The sequence below is a fragment of the Chrysemys picta genome, chromosome 2 (assembly GCF_011386835.1).
Source record: "Chrysemys picta bellii isolate R12L10 chromosome 2, ASM1138683v2, whole genome shotgun sequence".
Lineage (NCBI taxonomy): Eukaryota > Metazoa > Chordata > Testudines > Emydidae > Chrysemys > Chrysemys picta.
This window is the reverse complement of record NC_088792.1, coordinates 284,284,492-284,302,418: the sequence shown is the minus strand read 5'-3', so window position 1 is coordinate 284,302,418 and position 17,927 is coordinate 284,284,492. Positions and strand designations below refer to the sequence as shown.

At 48.6% G+C, this 17,927-nt stretch overlaps 1 protein-coding gene across 7 annotated transcripts in view; it reads right to left on the bottom strand.

The window, feature by feature from the left end:
* ADGRB1 (adhesion G protein-coupled receptor B1) overlaps positions 1 to 17,927 on the bottom strand; it is a 380,951-nt gene that overhangs the window by 186,789 nt on the left and 176,235 nt on the right. For all 7 annotated transcript variants that reach the window (XM_024102700.3, XM_065586325.1, XM_065586324.1 and 4 more), the window contains exon 4: positions 6,394 to 6,501. In XM_024102700.3, the coding sequence (XP_023958468.2) occupies positions 6,394 to 6,501 (108 nt within the window). The remainder of the gene's footprint in view (positions 1 to 6,393; positions 6,502 to 17,927) is intronic.

Genomic DNA, 17,927 nt, shown 5'->3' with positions numbered 1-17,927 from the left:
CGAGGAGGTTAATGAAAAATGAAGCCACGTACGGAATACCTGAAACATTTCACTTCAAATATTCTAATTTCCCTTTTGTCGCTAACAACAAAAACAGCACCCCCCCCCCCCAACCCTGGCACCCGAGGTGGTCGCCTGAGTTGCCCGCCCCTAAATCCGGTCCTGGTTAGCTCATCCATCATCCATCATCTATGCCAATGTAGGGCCCTTCCATCCATCCATTTACTTCCAGGATGCCCATCAGTATGGTAGCTGGGCACAGTATACTGTTCCCCATAGTATACTCTCCTCTGTTTCGTCCAGCCCAATTTTATAGGAGATGGACAAAGGGAAAGGAAAAAGGTGGGAGAGGGAGAAAAATGGGAAACCCTGCTGACTCCTTCCCCTGGTCCTGTTCTCTGCCCATGGGATAGGAGTGACTCTCGTTGACTTCCCTGGGAGTTATGTGTATCCTGCAGCGGCAGAATAAACCGGAGTCTAGGACATCACTTTGCTGGGTTTAACAATGAGAAACAGTCACAGCTGCGGCCTTAGCCGCGGGTGCTGATTGTGATGGGAATTTGTCTTGGCAAACAAATTAAAAAAAAAAAATCCAATCAATATGTGAGTGCACATGTGTGCCCAGGAAGCTTAATTAATTTCCTACAGGCTGGAAGTGGCTTTGTCAGACAAGCGCCTTGTTTTGCGGAATAAGCGAAAGCTGCAAACGAATCAGCTCCGATCTCCATTGTAGATGGGCAGGGCCCTGGAAACGCCGGTGCAGTCAGCAGACTGCTGACAGCCCTTTTCCCAGATGGTTCTGGGGAATTGCTTTCTCTCTTCCTTTTTCGTTCACAGCTGCACATGCTTATCTGAGGAGGGAGTTAGCAGAGGTGCAGATCAAGAGACTGTCAGCGTCACCACACCGGCAGCTGGCTACAGTGCTCCAAGGAAGAAGAGAAATTAGCAGCCCGCCTCACGAGTTTGACAGTGGAGGAAGGCTGCTGTCAAGGGTTTGCATCCTTAACTTCACACCACGTTCCAACTAGCAGAGCGACCAGGCTCACGCTGTGTATCTCATCAGTTAAAGTGGCTCACGTCCTGACTTTTACCCTCCTTGCACTGCAAGATCCGACAGAGCCAGGTCTCCACGTTTCCCACAGGATCACAGAGGTGACCTTGTCCCACCTGCTCCTGCAGGTTTGCTGCTTTCAGCATATTCCCAGCAGGCCTGACAGTTCAGATCCAGATCTGAACAGATGCAAAGTTAAAGGGTGATTGGAGCTGGGATTTTTCCATGGCAACTGCCGAGTTCCTCATTTGAAAAAAATATATATAAACCATCCTGGGTGATAAGTGAAGGCAAGAACCCAGTGTGCGTGAGCACGTGTTACAGGGATGGTGCAGTGAGTGGCAAAGCCAAGGGACTGCTGGGCTCCTGTCTACAGGGAACAATAATTCTCTCCCATTTCACTGTGTCATAGGGGTGCTGCCCTCTGGTTACTGGAGAGCCCAGCAGATGCTTGTTATGCATCTTAACAGGCTAATCAAATGTAAAGCCGCAGCAGGTGAAGTTGGACGTGAAGGCTGCCTGCTCACCTCTCCCCAGCGCCCGGTGGAAAAGCTTTCGCTCTTGTGTCAGATTAACACGGGCTGTCGCTGAGAGATCCCACGCTGTGCTGTGAGTGCACCAGCCCTGCTGAACGAATCTCCTACTTAGCTGGACTCTGGTTATGTTCCCCGTAGGTAGGGCTGCTCGAAAACGGTTCATCAGAATTGCTTTCCACAGAAAACGCTGTTTCAGCTAACCTGAACTATTTCAACAGCGTTCTCTTTTTAAAAACTGGCAAAAATCCTTACCAAAGTTGGGATTTTGGATTCAAAACAACTTTTCGGTTTGACATTCACTTTTTCACATTTAAATAAAAATGGTTGAAATCAAAACCAACCGTCTCAAATGTCTCACAACAAAATGTTTTGTTTGATTTGAAATGATTTTTTTTTATTTTGTTTCAGAAAAAGAAAATTGACCCTTGGAAACATGGGTCTCTCCACCGATCTCTCTCCTTGTTAGAGAGGGAGCTTTCCCAATGCAACCTGGGGAACTGAGATCCATTTCAACCGGCCATTTCCTTCACTCTTCAAATGCTGAATCCCCTTGGACTTTGCCTCTGTGGATTTAGTAATCCAGGTTTAGTTTTGCAAGTAGTCATCACTTGGCCATGATATCTGGGTTCAGTGCAACACAAGCAACTGTAACCATCACATCTAATAGGAACGGCTCTCCATTTGAGTCACCTGAAATGGTACTGGGCCAGTGCATCGGGGAACAATCTTGTACTGGCCAAGGAGGACAAACAAGATGACTGGCCAGGGCCAGGTGTTTCCCATCTCCATCGCTACAAACAACATGATGAGTGACTCCTTTCTTACTAATGATGGATTATCTATTACTAGAACCAAGTCAGTGTTCATGCTCAGACTAGGGGCGGGGGCTCCCCTCACCCCCACCCCAAGCTCTGGAAGGGGAACTAGCTCTCGGTGCCTGTCTGTGATGGCAGACCCACTTGTTTCAATGACCCTCTCTCCACTCAGCAGGGTAGGGTGGTGTTAATGACAAAGGGCCTGACTCGCGTCTCACTTACACAGGTGCAAATCAGGAGGAATGCCAGGGAAGGCCATGCAATCAGAGCTGCAGATGTCAGATCGGAACCAGACACTAAGAGCCAAATTCATCACGGCTATAAATAAATCCACAGACAGCAGGGACAAATTGAACCCAGGCGATCAGTTCTGTCTTCACCGACACCTGTGTGGATCCAGAGTAGCTCTGCGGAGGTGACGGTGTAAATCCGGAGTAAGTCCGTTGACTTGAACAGAGTTAGTCTGGATTTACACGGAGGTAACTGAGATCAGAAACTGGTCCAAGGGGAGCTGCTGGGACAATGTGCACAGGGGGAGGGAAAAGGCCCAATGGGGCATTTGCACTTGCTGCCTCTAGGGACTATCTGAGGTGACTCGCCGGCAGCGCGAGGCCACCTCTCCAGGTGGTGAGGGCACGATGGCAGATGCAGCAGGCGGAGGGAATGAACTGGGCACCGCTCCGCTGTTGATTCACGCTGCTATCCAGGATCAATTCCAGCGACTTGCTGGCTTTGAGAGAAACTGTTCTGGGATGTGAAGGGAAATTCAACCTGCTGCAGGCTCCCGTTTAGTGCCTGCAGCGTCTCCCTCGCCCTCCCGCCTTCTGCAGAATCCAAGCAGCAGAGTGCTCTCCTTCCTTCCCTACGATCCTACCCGATATCTGAGTGACTCCTGCAGATCTGACATCCTCCCACTTGTCGCCTCTTCCTCATTCATCCACCCGGCCTCTGGCAAAGGCCGCTCGGAAGCAGCACGTCAGGAGGAACAGTGCCAGGTACCTGCTGGAATTTGGTCCTTCCTCTTGTGTAGTGACCAAGGTTTAAACACACCAGCGGCGTGGCCAGATCCTCAGCGGCATCAGCAAAGCACCACTGAACTTTCCAGAGCTATGCTGATTTACATCAGTGGAGGATCTGGCCCTTTTCTTGCTAGCACAGCTCCCCGTCCCAGGTTAACGAGGATATATTTCTTTGCATACTCATTTTGCCAAGCACTGCTGTTGACTCCCCTCCCCATCCATCCCTCTTCTGCACGCATTGCTTCCCCATCTCCCCTTGTCTGTCACTCCGCTGTACACTGCCAAGAGAGGCTCATTTCACCTGGCGTTTAGCAACGGATCTGCCATCCGGGCCAGGTGTGAGGTCCAGCTGCACTGCAGAAAGGAGTGATGTGATATTCCTGCTGCCTTAGCTAAGGGTTTGGAGAGAAAAGGTGGGTGGACCAACGTCTGTTGGTGAGAGAGACGAGCTTCTGAGCTTCACCAAGCTCTTCGTCAGGTCTAGGAAAGGTACTGAGAGTGTCACAGCTAAATACAAGATCAATCACTTAGTGCACTGGATGAAGGACACCACATGTTGTGATATCTCCACTGCTACCACGATCAACCCTCCCCACGCATGCCTATCACAGGGGTCCCACACATGTCTATCACAACTCGCGGCGTACCTCATTCAGTGCACGGAATACTCTAACAACAGTGATGTGGGTGAAACCAGACACTACGCTCTCGAATGAACTTTCACAGGACAATGATAAACGACAAGAACACCGTATCACCTATGGGTGAACACCTCTCTCAAAGTTATCACTCTAAATCTGACCTATCACGCCTGGTCCTCGAAGGAAACCTGCACAATGCTTTCCAAAGATGACCCTGGGAGCTTAAATTCAGAACATTGCTAAACGCTAAAAATCCTGGTCTTAATAAAAACACTGGATTTATGGCTTATTACAACCATCTGTAACCCACTAACTCCCTGTTTTGTCCTATAACTACACAGGTGTTAACGAGCCACCTCACCTTGAATGGTCCCTTAGAATATGTGCTAACTACTCATGTTAAACTATCTGTTCGATCTTGTATTTAGCTGTGACACTCTCAGGACCTTTCCTGGACCTGGAGAAGATCTCTGTGTATCTCAAAAGCTCATCTCTCTCACCAGCAGAAGTTGGTCCAATAAAAGATATTCCCTCACCCACCTCGTCTCTCTAATATCCTGGGCCCGACACAGTTCCAACGACACTGCATTAGCTGAGGCGGTGGTTCTCAAACGTTTGTACTGGTGACCCCTTTCACATAGCAAGCCTCTGAGTGTGACCTCCCTTATAAACTAAAAACACTTTTTTTAATATTTAGCACTATTATAAATGCTGGCGAGGAAGCGGGGTTTGGGGGGAGGCTGACAGCTCGCGACCTCCCATGTAATAACCTCGCGACCCCCTGCGGGGTCCCGACCCTCAGTTTGAGAACCACTGAGATAAGGGTTGTTACGGAGCTGTTTTTCCAGCTGTAGGACACCTGAGACCGTACAGATCAGTGACTGCAGAAATGGCCAGGGAAGTGAGGTGCCATTACTACAATTCCCCTCCCTCTCTGCCTCACCCTTTGTCTCTCATTCTCTTTCTTGCGCTTTGAACGAGTGTCCAGAAACTCAGCTTCCGCCCTGAGATTCACCATCATCTCTCTAATGCAAAGCCAGTTCCTTCTTCACAAGACATTCTCACCAGCAGGCTGTCCAGGCAGCTTGGGTTCCTTTAGTCTATCGCTACACAACTCACCGCCCCTGCGCTGTCGGCCAGGGCAGAGCGGCTGAGAAATGGAGCAGGCAAGAACATTCAGACCACACCCTGCCCCGTGGGGAAAGCCGCCAAACTCTGCCCTAACACCTGGGAACCTTGGCAACGCTTGCACGGTGCGGCCTACTGACATGGGGCCGGATCCTCAGACGGCGTCAATTGGCAGGTTACTGACTTCAGTGCAAGTAGGCTAGCTGAGGATTCGGTTCCCTGCAATCGAGGTCACAGCTTTGGTGTCTCTTTGAGCCTTTCGAAAGCAAAGGCGAGAGTAAAGGCCTCAGGACAATGCTTTTAACCTGCAGCTGGTGTAATCACAGGGCAGGTGGGGTCCAACCATGTGGTGCCGGGAGCTCCTGCAAAAGGCTGAAGGCTGAAGTCAGCAGGTGTGGAGGGAGCTCAGAACCTCCCAGGCCCTAAGGCAGAATCGGATGCAGAATCCTTGATCGTCCCTGTCCTGCTACCTGGATCAAACCCAGGGCTGCAGAGAGTGGGAGACAAAAGTCCTGAATCCTACAACAACATGGGCGAGAGGCGGGGAGGGGCGAGGGGAAAAGGCATGTGCCAGTGAACTCCTGAGTTCCTAGAGCATGTGATCTGTTGTTGCCCGGATTCTTTCCTGATTGCTGGAAGATACGGGTGGAAAAACCTGTCATCCCAGTGCCACCTAACCTGCCTTCCCACACAGAAGTGAATGCCTAAGGCAATGCCCACACTGATATACTCCTCTCCCCGACCCCTACCCCCACCCGTCCTTGGGGGTCAAGGGGAATGCATGGCATGTATATCACCTGCGCGTTGGGCCCCTTTATGTCACCTTCGTGCCAACTTTGGCTTAATGGACCCACCGCTGATGAGAATCGTTGCCGAGTGTCAGATCTCTAGCCAGTGATTCGGAAGCAGGCATCACTCCTGCTGACGAGCGGATTGTGAGCAACACGGACTGAGTTTGGTTGATTGCATGTTTCCTGAAATGCCCTGATCCTACGGTGATGGGGGGCAGTACAAACCCCTTAGAAAGAGCGGGATGGGATTATGCTGGGCAATGACCGTTACCCTAATGTCTGGTGTCTGTCGCCCGGGAAGAAAACAAGTCAGCTGGCTCTTTAGATCAGGGCAGACCCCAACTCTGCCTGGAAATCCAGGCCCCAGCCCCACCGAAGGATCAGGAGATTGTTGCCTTAGTTCGGAGCTTACCTATTTGAGGTGCGGGGTATCCATACTGCTGCAGTTCGTCAGCATCCTCTCGCTTTCTGTTATCTGTGGACCTCAGCGACTGGCTTCTGGAATTATAGCGTCCGTTGGCTACGGCAAGGCAATGGGTCACGTAAATAAACCTGGGTTCACGCTGTGAGATCTTTCACTACAAAGTTACATGTGAGAAAACAACAACCAACAGCAAAGCCCAGTTCGGCAGCATGGAGCTCAGAGTCCCAGCGCCGCTGATTTGCATCACAGACGTCCCCCCACCCCTGTCAGCGTTAGCTCCTGAGACAAATCATTGGCCTAGGCTGCCGTCAAACCAGGGGCTTTAGCATTTAGAGGCTGGGACCCGTTTCATCCGTCCGTAAACTTCACGTAATAGCTTTCAGTGAAGTTGTGCGTGCCCCTCCTCCCCCAGACCCTTCTCTAGGAAACCCCCAGGAGGTATCAAAAGATACAGAGCGGTTTAATGCTAGGCACACTCGAAAAGTGTTTGCGAACAACAGGCAACTTCATATTAGGCCCCTAAGACAAGCCAATTTCTGCAGCTTTCCTTGTACACATTAGGGTTCTGCTGACCTTTGAGATGCATTGACAATGAGTCTCACCTCGCTCTGTAAGGCGCTTTGAGCTCTACGATGGAAAGTGTTATATAGGAGCTAGGTATTAGTATTATTAGCATACAGCTCCACCTCGCCTGGGTTATTTCCCGAGCTGGTTTTGGTCTGCAGCTATCTACAGGGCATCATGGAGATGGGAAGGGCAGAAGGGAATTTGCAAAGGAAGGGGATTCTTCAGGATCGGAGAAGGGGAGGACGCAACATTGTTGGCCCCCATCACATGACTGGCTAAGGGTAGAGACCACCAGACATCTACCCCTTGACCCCAGGGACTCCCGAGCTAAGAGCAGGAGTCTCTACTGCTTCTACTGAAGGACCAAAATCCTGATCTAAAGCACACTAAAACCAGTGACCTCTCCCACTGAGTTCAGTGGGCCCCAGATCAGGCCTTGAGGGCATGTCTACATGGGGACACGCAGGAAAGTTATGCCAAATTCACTCATTTAAAGTGCATTCATTAAAACGCATTTAACCTGTGTGTGGAGGCTCTTTTTCAAAAGAAAGTGGCTTTGTTTCACTTTAGCTTAACTCTTTTCTAATTCGGCTTAACTTCCCATGTTAAGCCCTTAGCACGCTAGCTGTCACCTGAAGTAGATTCATACCCTCTGTGGAATCCAGCAGTGGTTCTGCACACCCAGAACAGTGGTTTCTGCATGCAAATGCCCTTAGAGGGGAACAAACAATGGAAGAGAGAATTGCCAGGATCTAAATTCTGCTCTCAAAAAGAACAGGAGTATTTGTGGCACCTTAGAGACTAACAAATTTATTTGAGCATAAGCTTTCGTGGGCTACAGCCCACTTCTTCGGATCGAAGAATTCTGCTCTCAGTTACCTGGGTGTAAATCTGAAATAACTCCACTGACTCTATCAGCGTTATATGGTGTAAGGGAGAACAGAATTTGGCCCTAGCAATCTATGATCTGGCAACTGGTTTGTTTCCAAACAGAATATACCGGGCAGAGGGTCGTTCTGCCTGATGGAGACACAACAGCCTCTCGCCCTTTCAAAACAGCACGCACGCTGCCGAGGGCTGAAAGTGGTGACAAATCCGGTCCTTGGAACCCTGGGAAAATTAATAAAGGTTAATGAAGCTTCCAGGCATGTGCTGGTGCGAGTCTGTAACGCCATCAAAAAAGGGAACGCAGAGGAGGGGGAGGAAGGATGCAGAGCGTCCCTGCCGGGAGCCAGACTTCGTGTAGAGCAGGTTGGTTTGCGGAGGAGGCCAATATGGGCTGCCTAATTAAAGGCCAGTTTCAAATCCCACCCCCCTGGTCTCCTTCCCCCACAGCATCCATGCAAAGGAGCCCTGGAACCAGTCTGCTATGACTTCTCTTAACCTTCCAGCACTGGCAGTCTGCAGACTGACTGCCAGCCAAATAAATGAGGAGGAGGATGGACAGCGTCTGTCTGTTATCGGAGAGGAGCTCAGGATGCAGTTAGAATCAATAGCTGGATTTTGAACATCCCAGTATTTAAGCGTATGTGGGGCTGGGGGGTTGGTTATACCCAGATAACGGTCAACTGGAAAATCTGGATCTGGCCTCAGGTTCATATTTTGAATACCCGGAAAACTCAGGGCTGTTCCAATGTGGGGTTTGGTTTCGGGCCCCTACCTACATACCTACCCCCAAATCTAACCATCCATCCCCATGTTTACCACTCAAGTCTACTCTAGTCTAATCTACTCTAAATCCACGGTTTTGAAAGGATCAAAACCATGAGATTCTACAGCATCCCTTGGCCACCATAAGCCGCCCCCAGACTCAAAACTCATTCAAACTGGGAGCAGAAGCAGGGATGAGCAGCCATGTTTAGCTATCGAGCTTTAAATAGATTTGTTGGGAGCTCAGCAATGGATGTGGTGTAAAAACCCAGGGCCACGAGTTTCAAAAGCGACTGGTGATTTTGGAAGGGTGGGAAAACAGATAAAGCAAATTGGCTTTTAAAAATTCAGTCAGTTTCACTAATCTCAGGTTCTATTAGTAAGACTTTCTACGTGCAGATATGGGGAGGGGGAGGGAGTTATCTCAGGTGTGCCTTTTATTTATTTTTTTCCAGTCCCCCAGAAGATGCACTGCTGGTGAAATTCACTCCTGAGCAGTAGGACAGAATGAGGCCTAAGAACCATTTAATCACTTAAAACCAGATTTTCAACAAGGCTCAGCACCCACAATTGGGACCTAATTTTCACAAGAGCTAAACTCCAATTTTGTCCTGAGTGAGAACAACAGGGGCCAGTGGGTGCTAAGCACTTTTGAAAATCCGACCCGTGGGACCGACCCGGGCGTTAAGCGGGGCTTAGATCTGGTGCTGGGTGAATCTGTCCTCAGAAGCTGAAGTAGGAGATGCTACCCTGGATGATCATTCATGACAAAGGCATCTCAGATGTGTTCCCTCCACAGCGGTCTATTTACTAATCTATCAACGGGGTCTCATTAGGAACACGTTCCATGCTGTTCCATTGCTTTCCCTGGCTGTCACTAAGGGGTTAGTTCCCTGACAGGACCTGCCATGGAGTGTCTGGGTTCTGTCTGATTAGAGTCTCCTGATGGTTCGTATTGGTCTCAGCGAAGTTGTGTGATTGCTTTTGTTCCCCTGCTGACAGGATAGGCCTAGCTGCCGTATCTCACCCAACGACAGCTGATCAGAACCACGGGCTGAAAATGCCAGCCCTTTTGCCCACTAAGGGTCTGATTCACCCCTGGCTTACTCCACTTTTACACCGGTGTCACTCCATCGACATCAAGGGGGTGACTCCAGTGTAAAATGGGTGAATCCCGCCCTGTTTTCACACTAAGCAGGAACATTCCCACTGGGCCTCGTTTGGAATTGCTTTGAATGGTCATCCAAAAAATAGTCAGTGGTGGCGCTGAGTCATTCAGGGCGGCACTCTCTTGCCCTGCATAAAGGGGGCCTGATCCAACTCCCAGTGTAGTCCATGGAAAAACTCTCAGTGGGATTTGGATCCAGCCCAAAGTCAGTCTGCAGAAGCTTTGTTAGGGGAGCGACACAAGAGAAACGGGGCACAGATGCGACCTGGATGCATGGAACTCCGCAGCCCTTCGGCAATGTAGCGAACGGAGGGAGGGTAATACAGGGATCAGTGTTAAGTCCGGTGGTATTTTAGGTCTTATCTACATAAATGATCTGTCATTTACGCTGTAGGCTAAGGAACCATACAGACAGCAGTGGAGGAACTGGCACTGAGGACACAGAAATGACACCAGGGAATCCAGAGAAGTTTTAAATACAGACAGAAAATAACCAAACGAGACTCTCATTAGAAACGATATCCGGGGAAGGCAATAATCCCCAGCACAGATATTCAATGGGAAGGAGAGACCTGTGCAGCAGTGGTGCTGAAAGAGACCTAGGGATGAGTGTGCCGTAAATGAGACAGGAGCTTGCAGTGCGAGATGAGCAAAAGGACGCTGCATATGCAGAGGCATTGCCACACAGAGCAAGGAGGTCACAGTCCTTCTCTACATGGTTCCAGGGCATTCCACAGCTGGAGTATTGCATTCCACAGCTGGAGGTCTGCATTCCACAGCTGGAGGTCCGCATTCATTTCTCTGCATCTCATTACCAGAAAAAAATAGAGGGATTCCGAAAAGAGGAACACAAATATTCAAGGGGCTGGAGTGATGGATTTAAGAAGAAAGATTAAAAGAGCTCTCTCTGCTGGTTAAGAAACAACTAAAAGAGGGAGGCCACCACAAGAGGCTACAAACACCAGAGTGGTGTAAACACAAAGGAAGGAGCGGCATTATCTACAAGGAGGCAGAGCTAGGAGTAATGGGAGAACATTAAGAAAGGGGCCCCTTCAGCAGCTCTTACAAGCTTTAATGAGCTCTGACTGCTTACGTCAGCGGAGGAACTGGCCCCGGTTGGCTCAATTTGGGCACCCAACACCAGTGAAAATGTTGCCCGGTGTGATCAGTGAGTCCCAGTTACTAAACTTTTGAAGTGCTCTCTGAAGGAGAAATATAATTAAAGTATTGCTGGCAACAGCAGCCGGCTCCTCCGTACAGGACAAGATGCTGTTCTAGCTTGATGAATCCCAGGCTTGCCTGCAGGGAACAGATACGTTCACACACAGAGGACATTTCATCTCTCTTTGTGGTTCCAGCAAACGGGCTATTTTTAATAGCATTTGGGGGCGGTGGTAGAAATCGAGTATGAGCCGCACTCCTTTGCATGGCAGATTGAACATATGCATAGCTAAATGTTAGACCTTCGGGGCCAGATCCCACTCTCTGTTACCCCCCTGTAAATCCAGAGCGATTCCATTGAAATCAGTGGAGTTGCTCTGGGTTTACACCGGTGTAACCCAGGACAGAATTTGGCCTGGTTGTCTTTAGATTAGGAGCAGAGATGTATGTGCCTGTTCGGCATATTCATAAACGTCAGTGATGGTTTCACACTGCCTCTGCCAGACTGGATGGCTTCATTTCAGCTGGCTCCCTTGTTAGTTTCATTCCCCAGGATTAAATGGGGGCTGCTGACATCTTTGGTCATTCTGGGGATCCAGGACACTAACATTAGGATGTGAGAGGTGAGATACCCTATCTGTATTTTCCCACTCTGCTGTCGTAGTTCTGTCAGCGCCCGGAGTCAGCCTCCTCGCGTGAACAGCAGCTCCACTCAGCACGCCAATTTGTTAGCGATCAGAGCTTCTAGCACCTCATGGCAGGGCTGGGCCATTAGAACAAGGGCTGTTGCCTTGCCCCTTCAATCCAAAGGGGGCAGGGTAAGCTTGCCGGTCCCCAAAGCCTTTTCTATCTTGCTGCACTTTCCCTATGAAATATCAGCTCTGGGCCAAGTCCAACAGATGGCAGAAATCTCTCTGCCTGAGTTGGGAGGGAGGAGATCACTGGGTTCTTTGCCTCCAGCAAGGAACAATAACAAACACTGAACATTGTCCTTCAGATTAACTGTTTTGAGCTGAATGGCTAAAAAGATCCTGGCTAACCAGGGCTGCTGCTAGCAGATGAAAGTTTGTTTTCAGCCTGTGCTCAGCTTCAAGTCCAGTCATCCCTCGCCATCTCCGGGCACCAAGCATGGCTCATGGCTTGCACTAAGGCTGAGGGACACCCTGCACTTGCATCCAAGCGCATCACTTAGCCATGGGTGCTTCAGGGAATTGGGGAGGAACAGCAGGTGATAAACTTAACTGTTTGAGATATGCATGGGAGGGCAGGGACAATGGGTCAAGCCAATGGAAATACCTGTATTATACGGTCTACAGGCTGTCGTTATCTGGTGGGTCACCTGCTGGTGGTTGCATCTGTTCACTAGTTTCAACTCAAAGGGAGTGGAATTTGCAGTCAGATTCTTTAGAATTCTTTTTGAAAAATTAACTTCTATTTAACTTTAATGCCTAATGAAAACTTGTGGAAAAGGACATCTTTTGAAGTCAGCATTCCTTCTGGTAAGGCAACTGTTCCCAAAGTGTGGGTCCGGACATCAAATGGGGTTGCATCATCAGCAGATGGGATCACAACAATCCGTAGGGCAGAAGAGGCCATTTTGCTCTTCACAGCATGACCTTACATGCGCGGTACGTGCGAGACCACGATGCATGGAGGACACCATTTTGCTCTACAAAATGGCACCCCCCGCACAGCGTGACCTCCTATGCACTATACGTACGAGGTGATGCTTTACGGAGAATGGCATTTTGAAGAATAAAATGGCACCCGGCGTGCTGTCTGGGGTCAGGAAAGGAAATAAATCATTAAAATGGGGTCGTGCTGGCAAGAAGTTTGGGAGCTTGCAATATACGTCTCTGTGACCATAGAGAAACCATAGAGAAACTGGACCAATTCAGCCAGCAAATACGGTGTACATTTTTAACAGAGAGGGTAATGAACAATTAGAACAATTTACCAAGGTTGGGATGGATTCTCCATCACTGGCAACTTTTAAAATCAGATAGAAAGTTTTTAGGAACAGGTTTTTTAGGAACAAACACCTGTCAGGAATGGTCTAGATAATAGTTAGTCCTACCTCAGTCCCGGGGGCTGGATTAGATGACCCACTGAGGTCCCTTCCAGTCCTACATTTGTATGATTGGATTACTTTTTAAAAAACGATATATTCTAGTTCAAACAGGAATTGTTTTGGGGAAGTTCTCTGGCCTGTATGATTCCAATGGTCCCTTCTAGCCTTTATGAATTGATGACCTCTACAAAGGACTCCAACAAAACCAAGAAAGATCAGAATTGACAATTCCTGATATTTCCTAAATAAATCCAAACAGAATTTAAAAACATCCTTTCAGGCCTGCTTCATGTGCCAAAAAAGGAGGAAACAGAAGAAATTCATAGAATTTGTTAAAGTCACTTTGGAGGTCATGCTTCGGTTTTGTAAACAGATCTGAAGAAATACATTAAAATACACTGGAAATGGACAGCCAGGGAAGACGAGGCAGATTCACCAGCAGAGGAGTTCAGAGCCCAGTTTACAGGCAGTGGAAGCAGGTCCTCTGTTGAGGCGGGATGCAGGGCTGAAAGAGTGGGGCTAAGGGGTCTCCTTTTAACCACAAGACTTTGCAGCAACTCTGTAGCACTGTATATCCAAAGAGCCCACAATGCCTTACAGCTCCTGAGTGGAGCCTCACAAAAGTCAGCTGGGGGAGGTATTTGTTCTGATTCCCATTTTAACGGTTCATAGGGAGGGTAAGGTGAGTTGCCCACAGCCATGCACTAAGAACATAAGAACGGCCCTACTAGGTCAAACTAGTGTGAAAAATCAGGGACGGGGGGTAATAGAAGCTTATATAAGAAAAAGACCCAAAAATTGGGACTGTCCCCATAAAACCGGGACATCTGGTCACCCTCGGTCAGACCAAAGGTCCATTTAGCCCAGTATCCTGTCTTCCAACAGTGGCCAATACCAGGTGCCCCAGGGGGAATGAAGAGAACAGGGAATCATTCCCAGCTTCTGGCAAACAGTGAGTGGTGAAGCTAGAAATGGACCAGACTTCCAAATGCCTAGGCCCGTAAATGGGTCAAAAGATCATCCTTCCTCTTTATTCTCCCACTCAGAGTGCTCCTCTCTATGGCCCTGTCCGCACTAGGGAAATGAGCAGTAACCCCAGTTGCTAACACGGGATAAGCTCCACCAATCTGAGCAGCGGCACAAGCCCCGGTGTCAATGGGCTGCCAGCATTTTAGCCACCTTTTTCTTTAACCGCACTCAAAGCGACTTGAATTCAATATGCTGCTTACGTGACTCCAGCTAGCACAGGATATGTCTATATGGCAGCCGGGAGGCGTCATTTGCAGCTTGGGTAGATGTCCATGCGCCTAGCTCTGCTCAGGCTAGTGCCTATAAATAGCGGTGTGGTCACAGCAGCAGTTTGGGCTAGCCGCCCGAGTACATAAGAACATAAGAATGGCCCTACTGGGTCAGACCAAAGGTCCATCTAGCCCAGTATCCTGTCTACTGACAGTGGCCAATGCCAGGTGTCCCAGAGGGAATGAACAGAACAGGGAATCATCAAGTGATCCATCCCCTGTCGCCCATTCTCAGCTTCTGGCAAACAGAGGCTAGGGACACCAAACCTGCCCATCCTAGTTAATATCCATTGATGGACCTATCCTCCATAATTTATCTAGTTCTTTTTTGAACCCTGTTATGGTGTTGGCCTTCACAACAGCCTCTGGCAAGAGTTCCACTGGTTGACTATGCGTTGTGTGAAGAAATACTTCCTTTTGTTTGTTTTAAACCTGCTGCCTATTCATTTCATTTGGTGACCCCTAGTTCTTGTGTTATGAGAAGGAGTAAACAACACTTCCTTATCTACTTTCTCTATACCAGTCATGATTTTATAGACCTCAATCATATCTCCCCTTAGCTGTCTCTTTTCCAAGCTGAAAAGTCCCAGTCTTATTAATCTCTCCTCCTACAGCAGCCATTCCAGACCCTTCCTCATTTTTGTTGCCCTTTTCTGAACATTTTCCAATTCCAAGTACATACCCAGGGGTTAGGCATGGCTAGCCTGAGCTGCCATGGCCACATTGCTATTTTTAGGTGCCAGCCACTCAAGCATAGGTACATCTGACCAAGCTGGGAATCACACCTCCCATCTGCTGTGTAGACGTACCCACAGCGGGTAAAAGACCCGCAGCTGACCGGGATCAGCTGACTCGGGCTCCCCGGGCTTCGGCTGCGGGGTTATAACATTGCCGTGTACAGATGCGCTGGCGCAGGCTGAAGCCCACGCTCTGAGATCAGAGGGTCCCAGAGAGAGGGCGCCAGCCCCAGCTGAAATATCTACACTGCAACGTGATAGCCCCGAAGGCCTAGGACATGCTGTTATTGAAGCGTAGATCTATCCCGTGTGGCTTTTTGCCTGTATTTTAGGGCAGTGGTTCTCTTCAGGGGTCCGAGCAGGTTTCAGGGGGGCTACCAAGCAGGGCTAGCAGGGTAGAAAGCAGAAGCCCCACCGCATGGGGCTGAATCCCATGGCCCTGAGCAATGTAGCTTCATGGGAGCCCGTGTGGCGTGGGGCCCCAGGTAATTACCCTGCTTGCTACCCCCTAATGCCAGCCCTGGCTTTTATATGTAGAAAACCAGTTATTGTGGCAGAGGTGGGCCGCGGAGTTTTTATAGCATGTTGGGGGGGCCTCAGAAAGAAAAACTTTGAGAACCCCTGGTGCAGGGGCTAGATTCAGGGTGGATAAAAATCAATGATTTTTAAAAAAAATTAAATAAAAAAAATCGGGTTATTTTTATTTAAAACGGATTTTTTTGATAAAATGCTTTTTGAAGAAAAAACCTATCTAAAGATCGTTTTAATTAAGATACATTATAGATCAAAGATCTCTATCTCATCATGGAATAGGGATTATAACTTTTAATTCTATAGGATGAGAGAATATATTCATGTAATGTTTAAGAAAAGTTTTGTAAATGAGTTCTAATAGTTCAGGGATTAGGGACCAATTTTATGGGGTTCCAGGGGCTTCTGTATAGATTATTTGGTTAATCTTTCTATCTACCCAATGGGACTCAGTGCTCAGTCTAGAAGATACCATCAGAGATGCTTAGTTTTGCAGTTCTCAAACTTTGGATTTGTGTTTCCAGAGATAACATGCATGTTAACAGCAAAAATGTTTTTAAATAAATAAATAAATATATAACTATATAGAGAGAGGTGAGAAATAACAGACCTCAATCCTATTGTCCCTCTGCAAATGTGTACACAGAGTCAATCCCTTACCTCTCTCTAAAAGTGCAAAGTTTCAAAAAGTTCAATGAATAGAAGATTGGTGGGGGCGGAATAGATCTGGACAAGGAGAAGAAGTCTGGAGATAAATGTGAGAAGGGAGGGACAGGCAGTAGAAACAAAAGTGAAACTGTTTGAGCCGCATATTCCAGAATGCACTTTTATGTAGAAATCCATGATTAAATCGAGTCTTCCTGACTAGTGATTTAAATCAATTTGATTTAAATCAAATCCACCCTGGCTAGATTACATACAGCACATGTCTACACTGAAGTCAGAGGTGTGAGTGCAATGTGTGTAGACATACCTGAACTAGCTTTAATCTAGCTAGCAATGAAACCATGGCACCATGGACAGCCGTTCTAAGTCTATACCTGAACGGTTAGCCCATGCTGCCAGGACGGCACTACCATTGCTATTGGAGTTATTGAAGCTCACTCAGATATGTCTCTACATGCTGCAGTCCAACTTCTGACTACAGAAGAGACATACCTTCAGATGTTCAGGAGAGTCTGCTACTGGCCTTGAGCTAAAATAGTCCTTCAGCTCAAGCAGCCCTGTACTTTTAGATCCAGAGGTCCCAGGTTCAATTCCTACAGATAACGCAACCAAAGGGACAATATTAAACTTTAAATGCCAGCCGCCCAGGCACACTAGTGCTTCCAACGTTACTAGCAATTGTGGGAAACGTGAACAAAACTTCTCTAGTTTAGACAGAGCCTGAATGACAAATCTGCTGAAGGAACCAGAGAAGATGAAGTTTAATATACTGGAAAGTTTCTTTAAAAAAAAAACCCTAATTGCAACATGATTTAACTTTATGGAAGTGGTAAAAAATGCATGAAATCATTTTAGCCCTTATTAGAGAAATCCATTCACATCCCTCTATTTTAACTTCGCCTTTGTCAGCTAGTCCACTTCCCTGCCTTTGAAGACAGTTGAACTTTCCCCGGTTATCTGCCTCATCAGAGGACCTAATCAAACATACTTCTCTGCAAATTTGAAACAAAAAAAGAAGGGAATAATTATAATCAGAGCCCGCTCACATTAGCCAGGCTCGGATTTCTTTTTTCTTTTTTTCCCCCTACTTGCCTAATGCAAAAGAAGCATTTGAAATGAAGGTGCCTGAAGACACAGGCTTGAATCATCAACATCCCTCTGCCGGCTGGCACTGGCAGATTGTCCTTGATCCTCTAGAGCAGGGGTGGGCAAACGTTTTGGCCCGATGGCCACATCTGGGTATGGAAATTGTACGATGGGCCATGAATGCTCACAAATTAGGGGTGAGGGCTCCAGCTGGAGGTGCGGGCTCTGGGGTGGGGCTGGGGATGAGGGGTTGGGGGTGCAGGAGGGAGCTCTGGGCTGGGACCAAGGGGTTCGGAGGACGGGAGGCGGATCAGGGATGGGGCAGGGGTTTGGGGCATGGGAGGGGGTCGGGGTGCAGGCTCTGGGGGGTGTTTACCTCAAGCAGCTCCCAGAAGCAGCGGCATGTCCCCCCTCCAGCTCCTACGCGGAGGCACAGCCAGGAGGGTCTGCACACTGCCCCATCCGTAGACGCCACCCCTGCAGCTCCCATTGGCTGTGGTTCCCGGAAAATGGGAGCTGCGGGGACGACGCTTGGAGCAGGGGCAGTGTGCAGGGCCCCCTGGCTTCCCCTATGCGTAAGAGCCGGA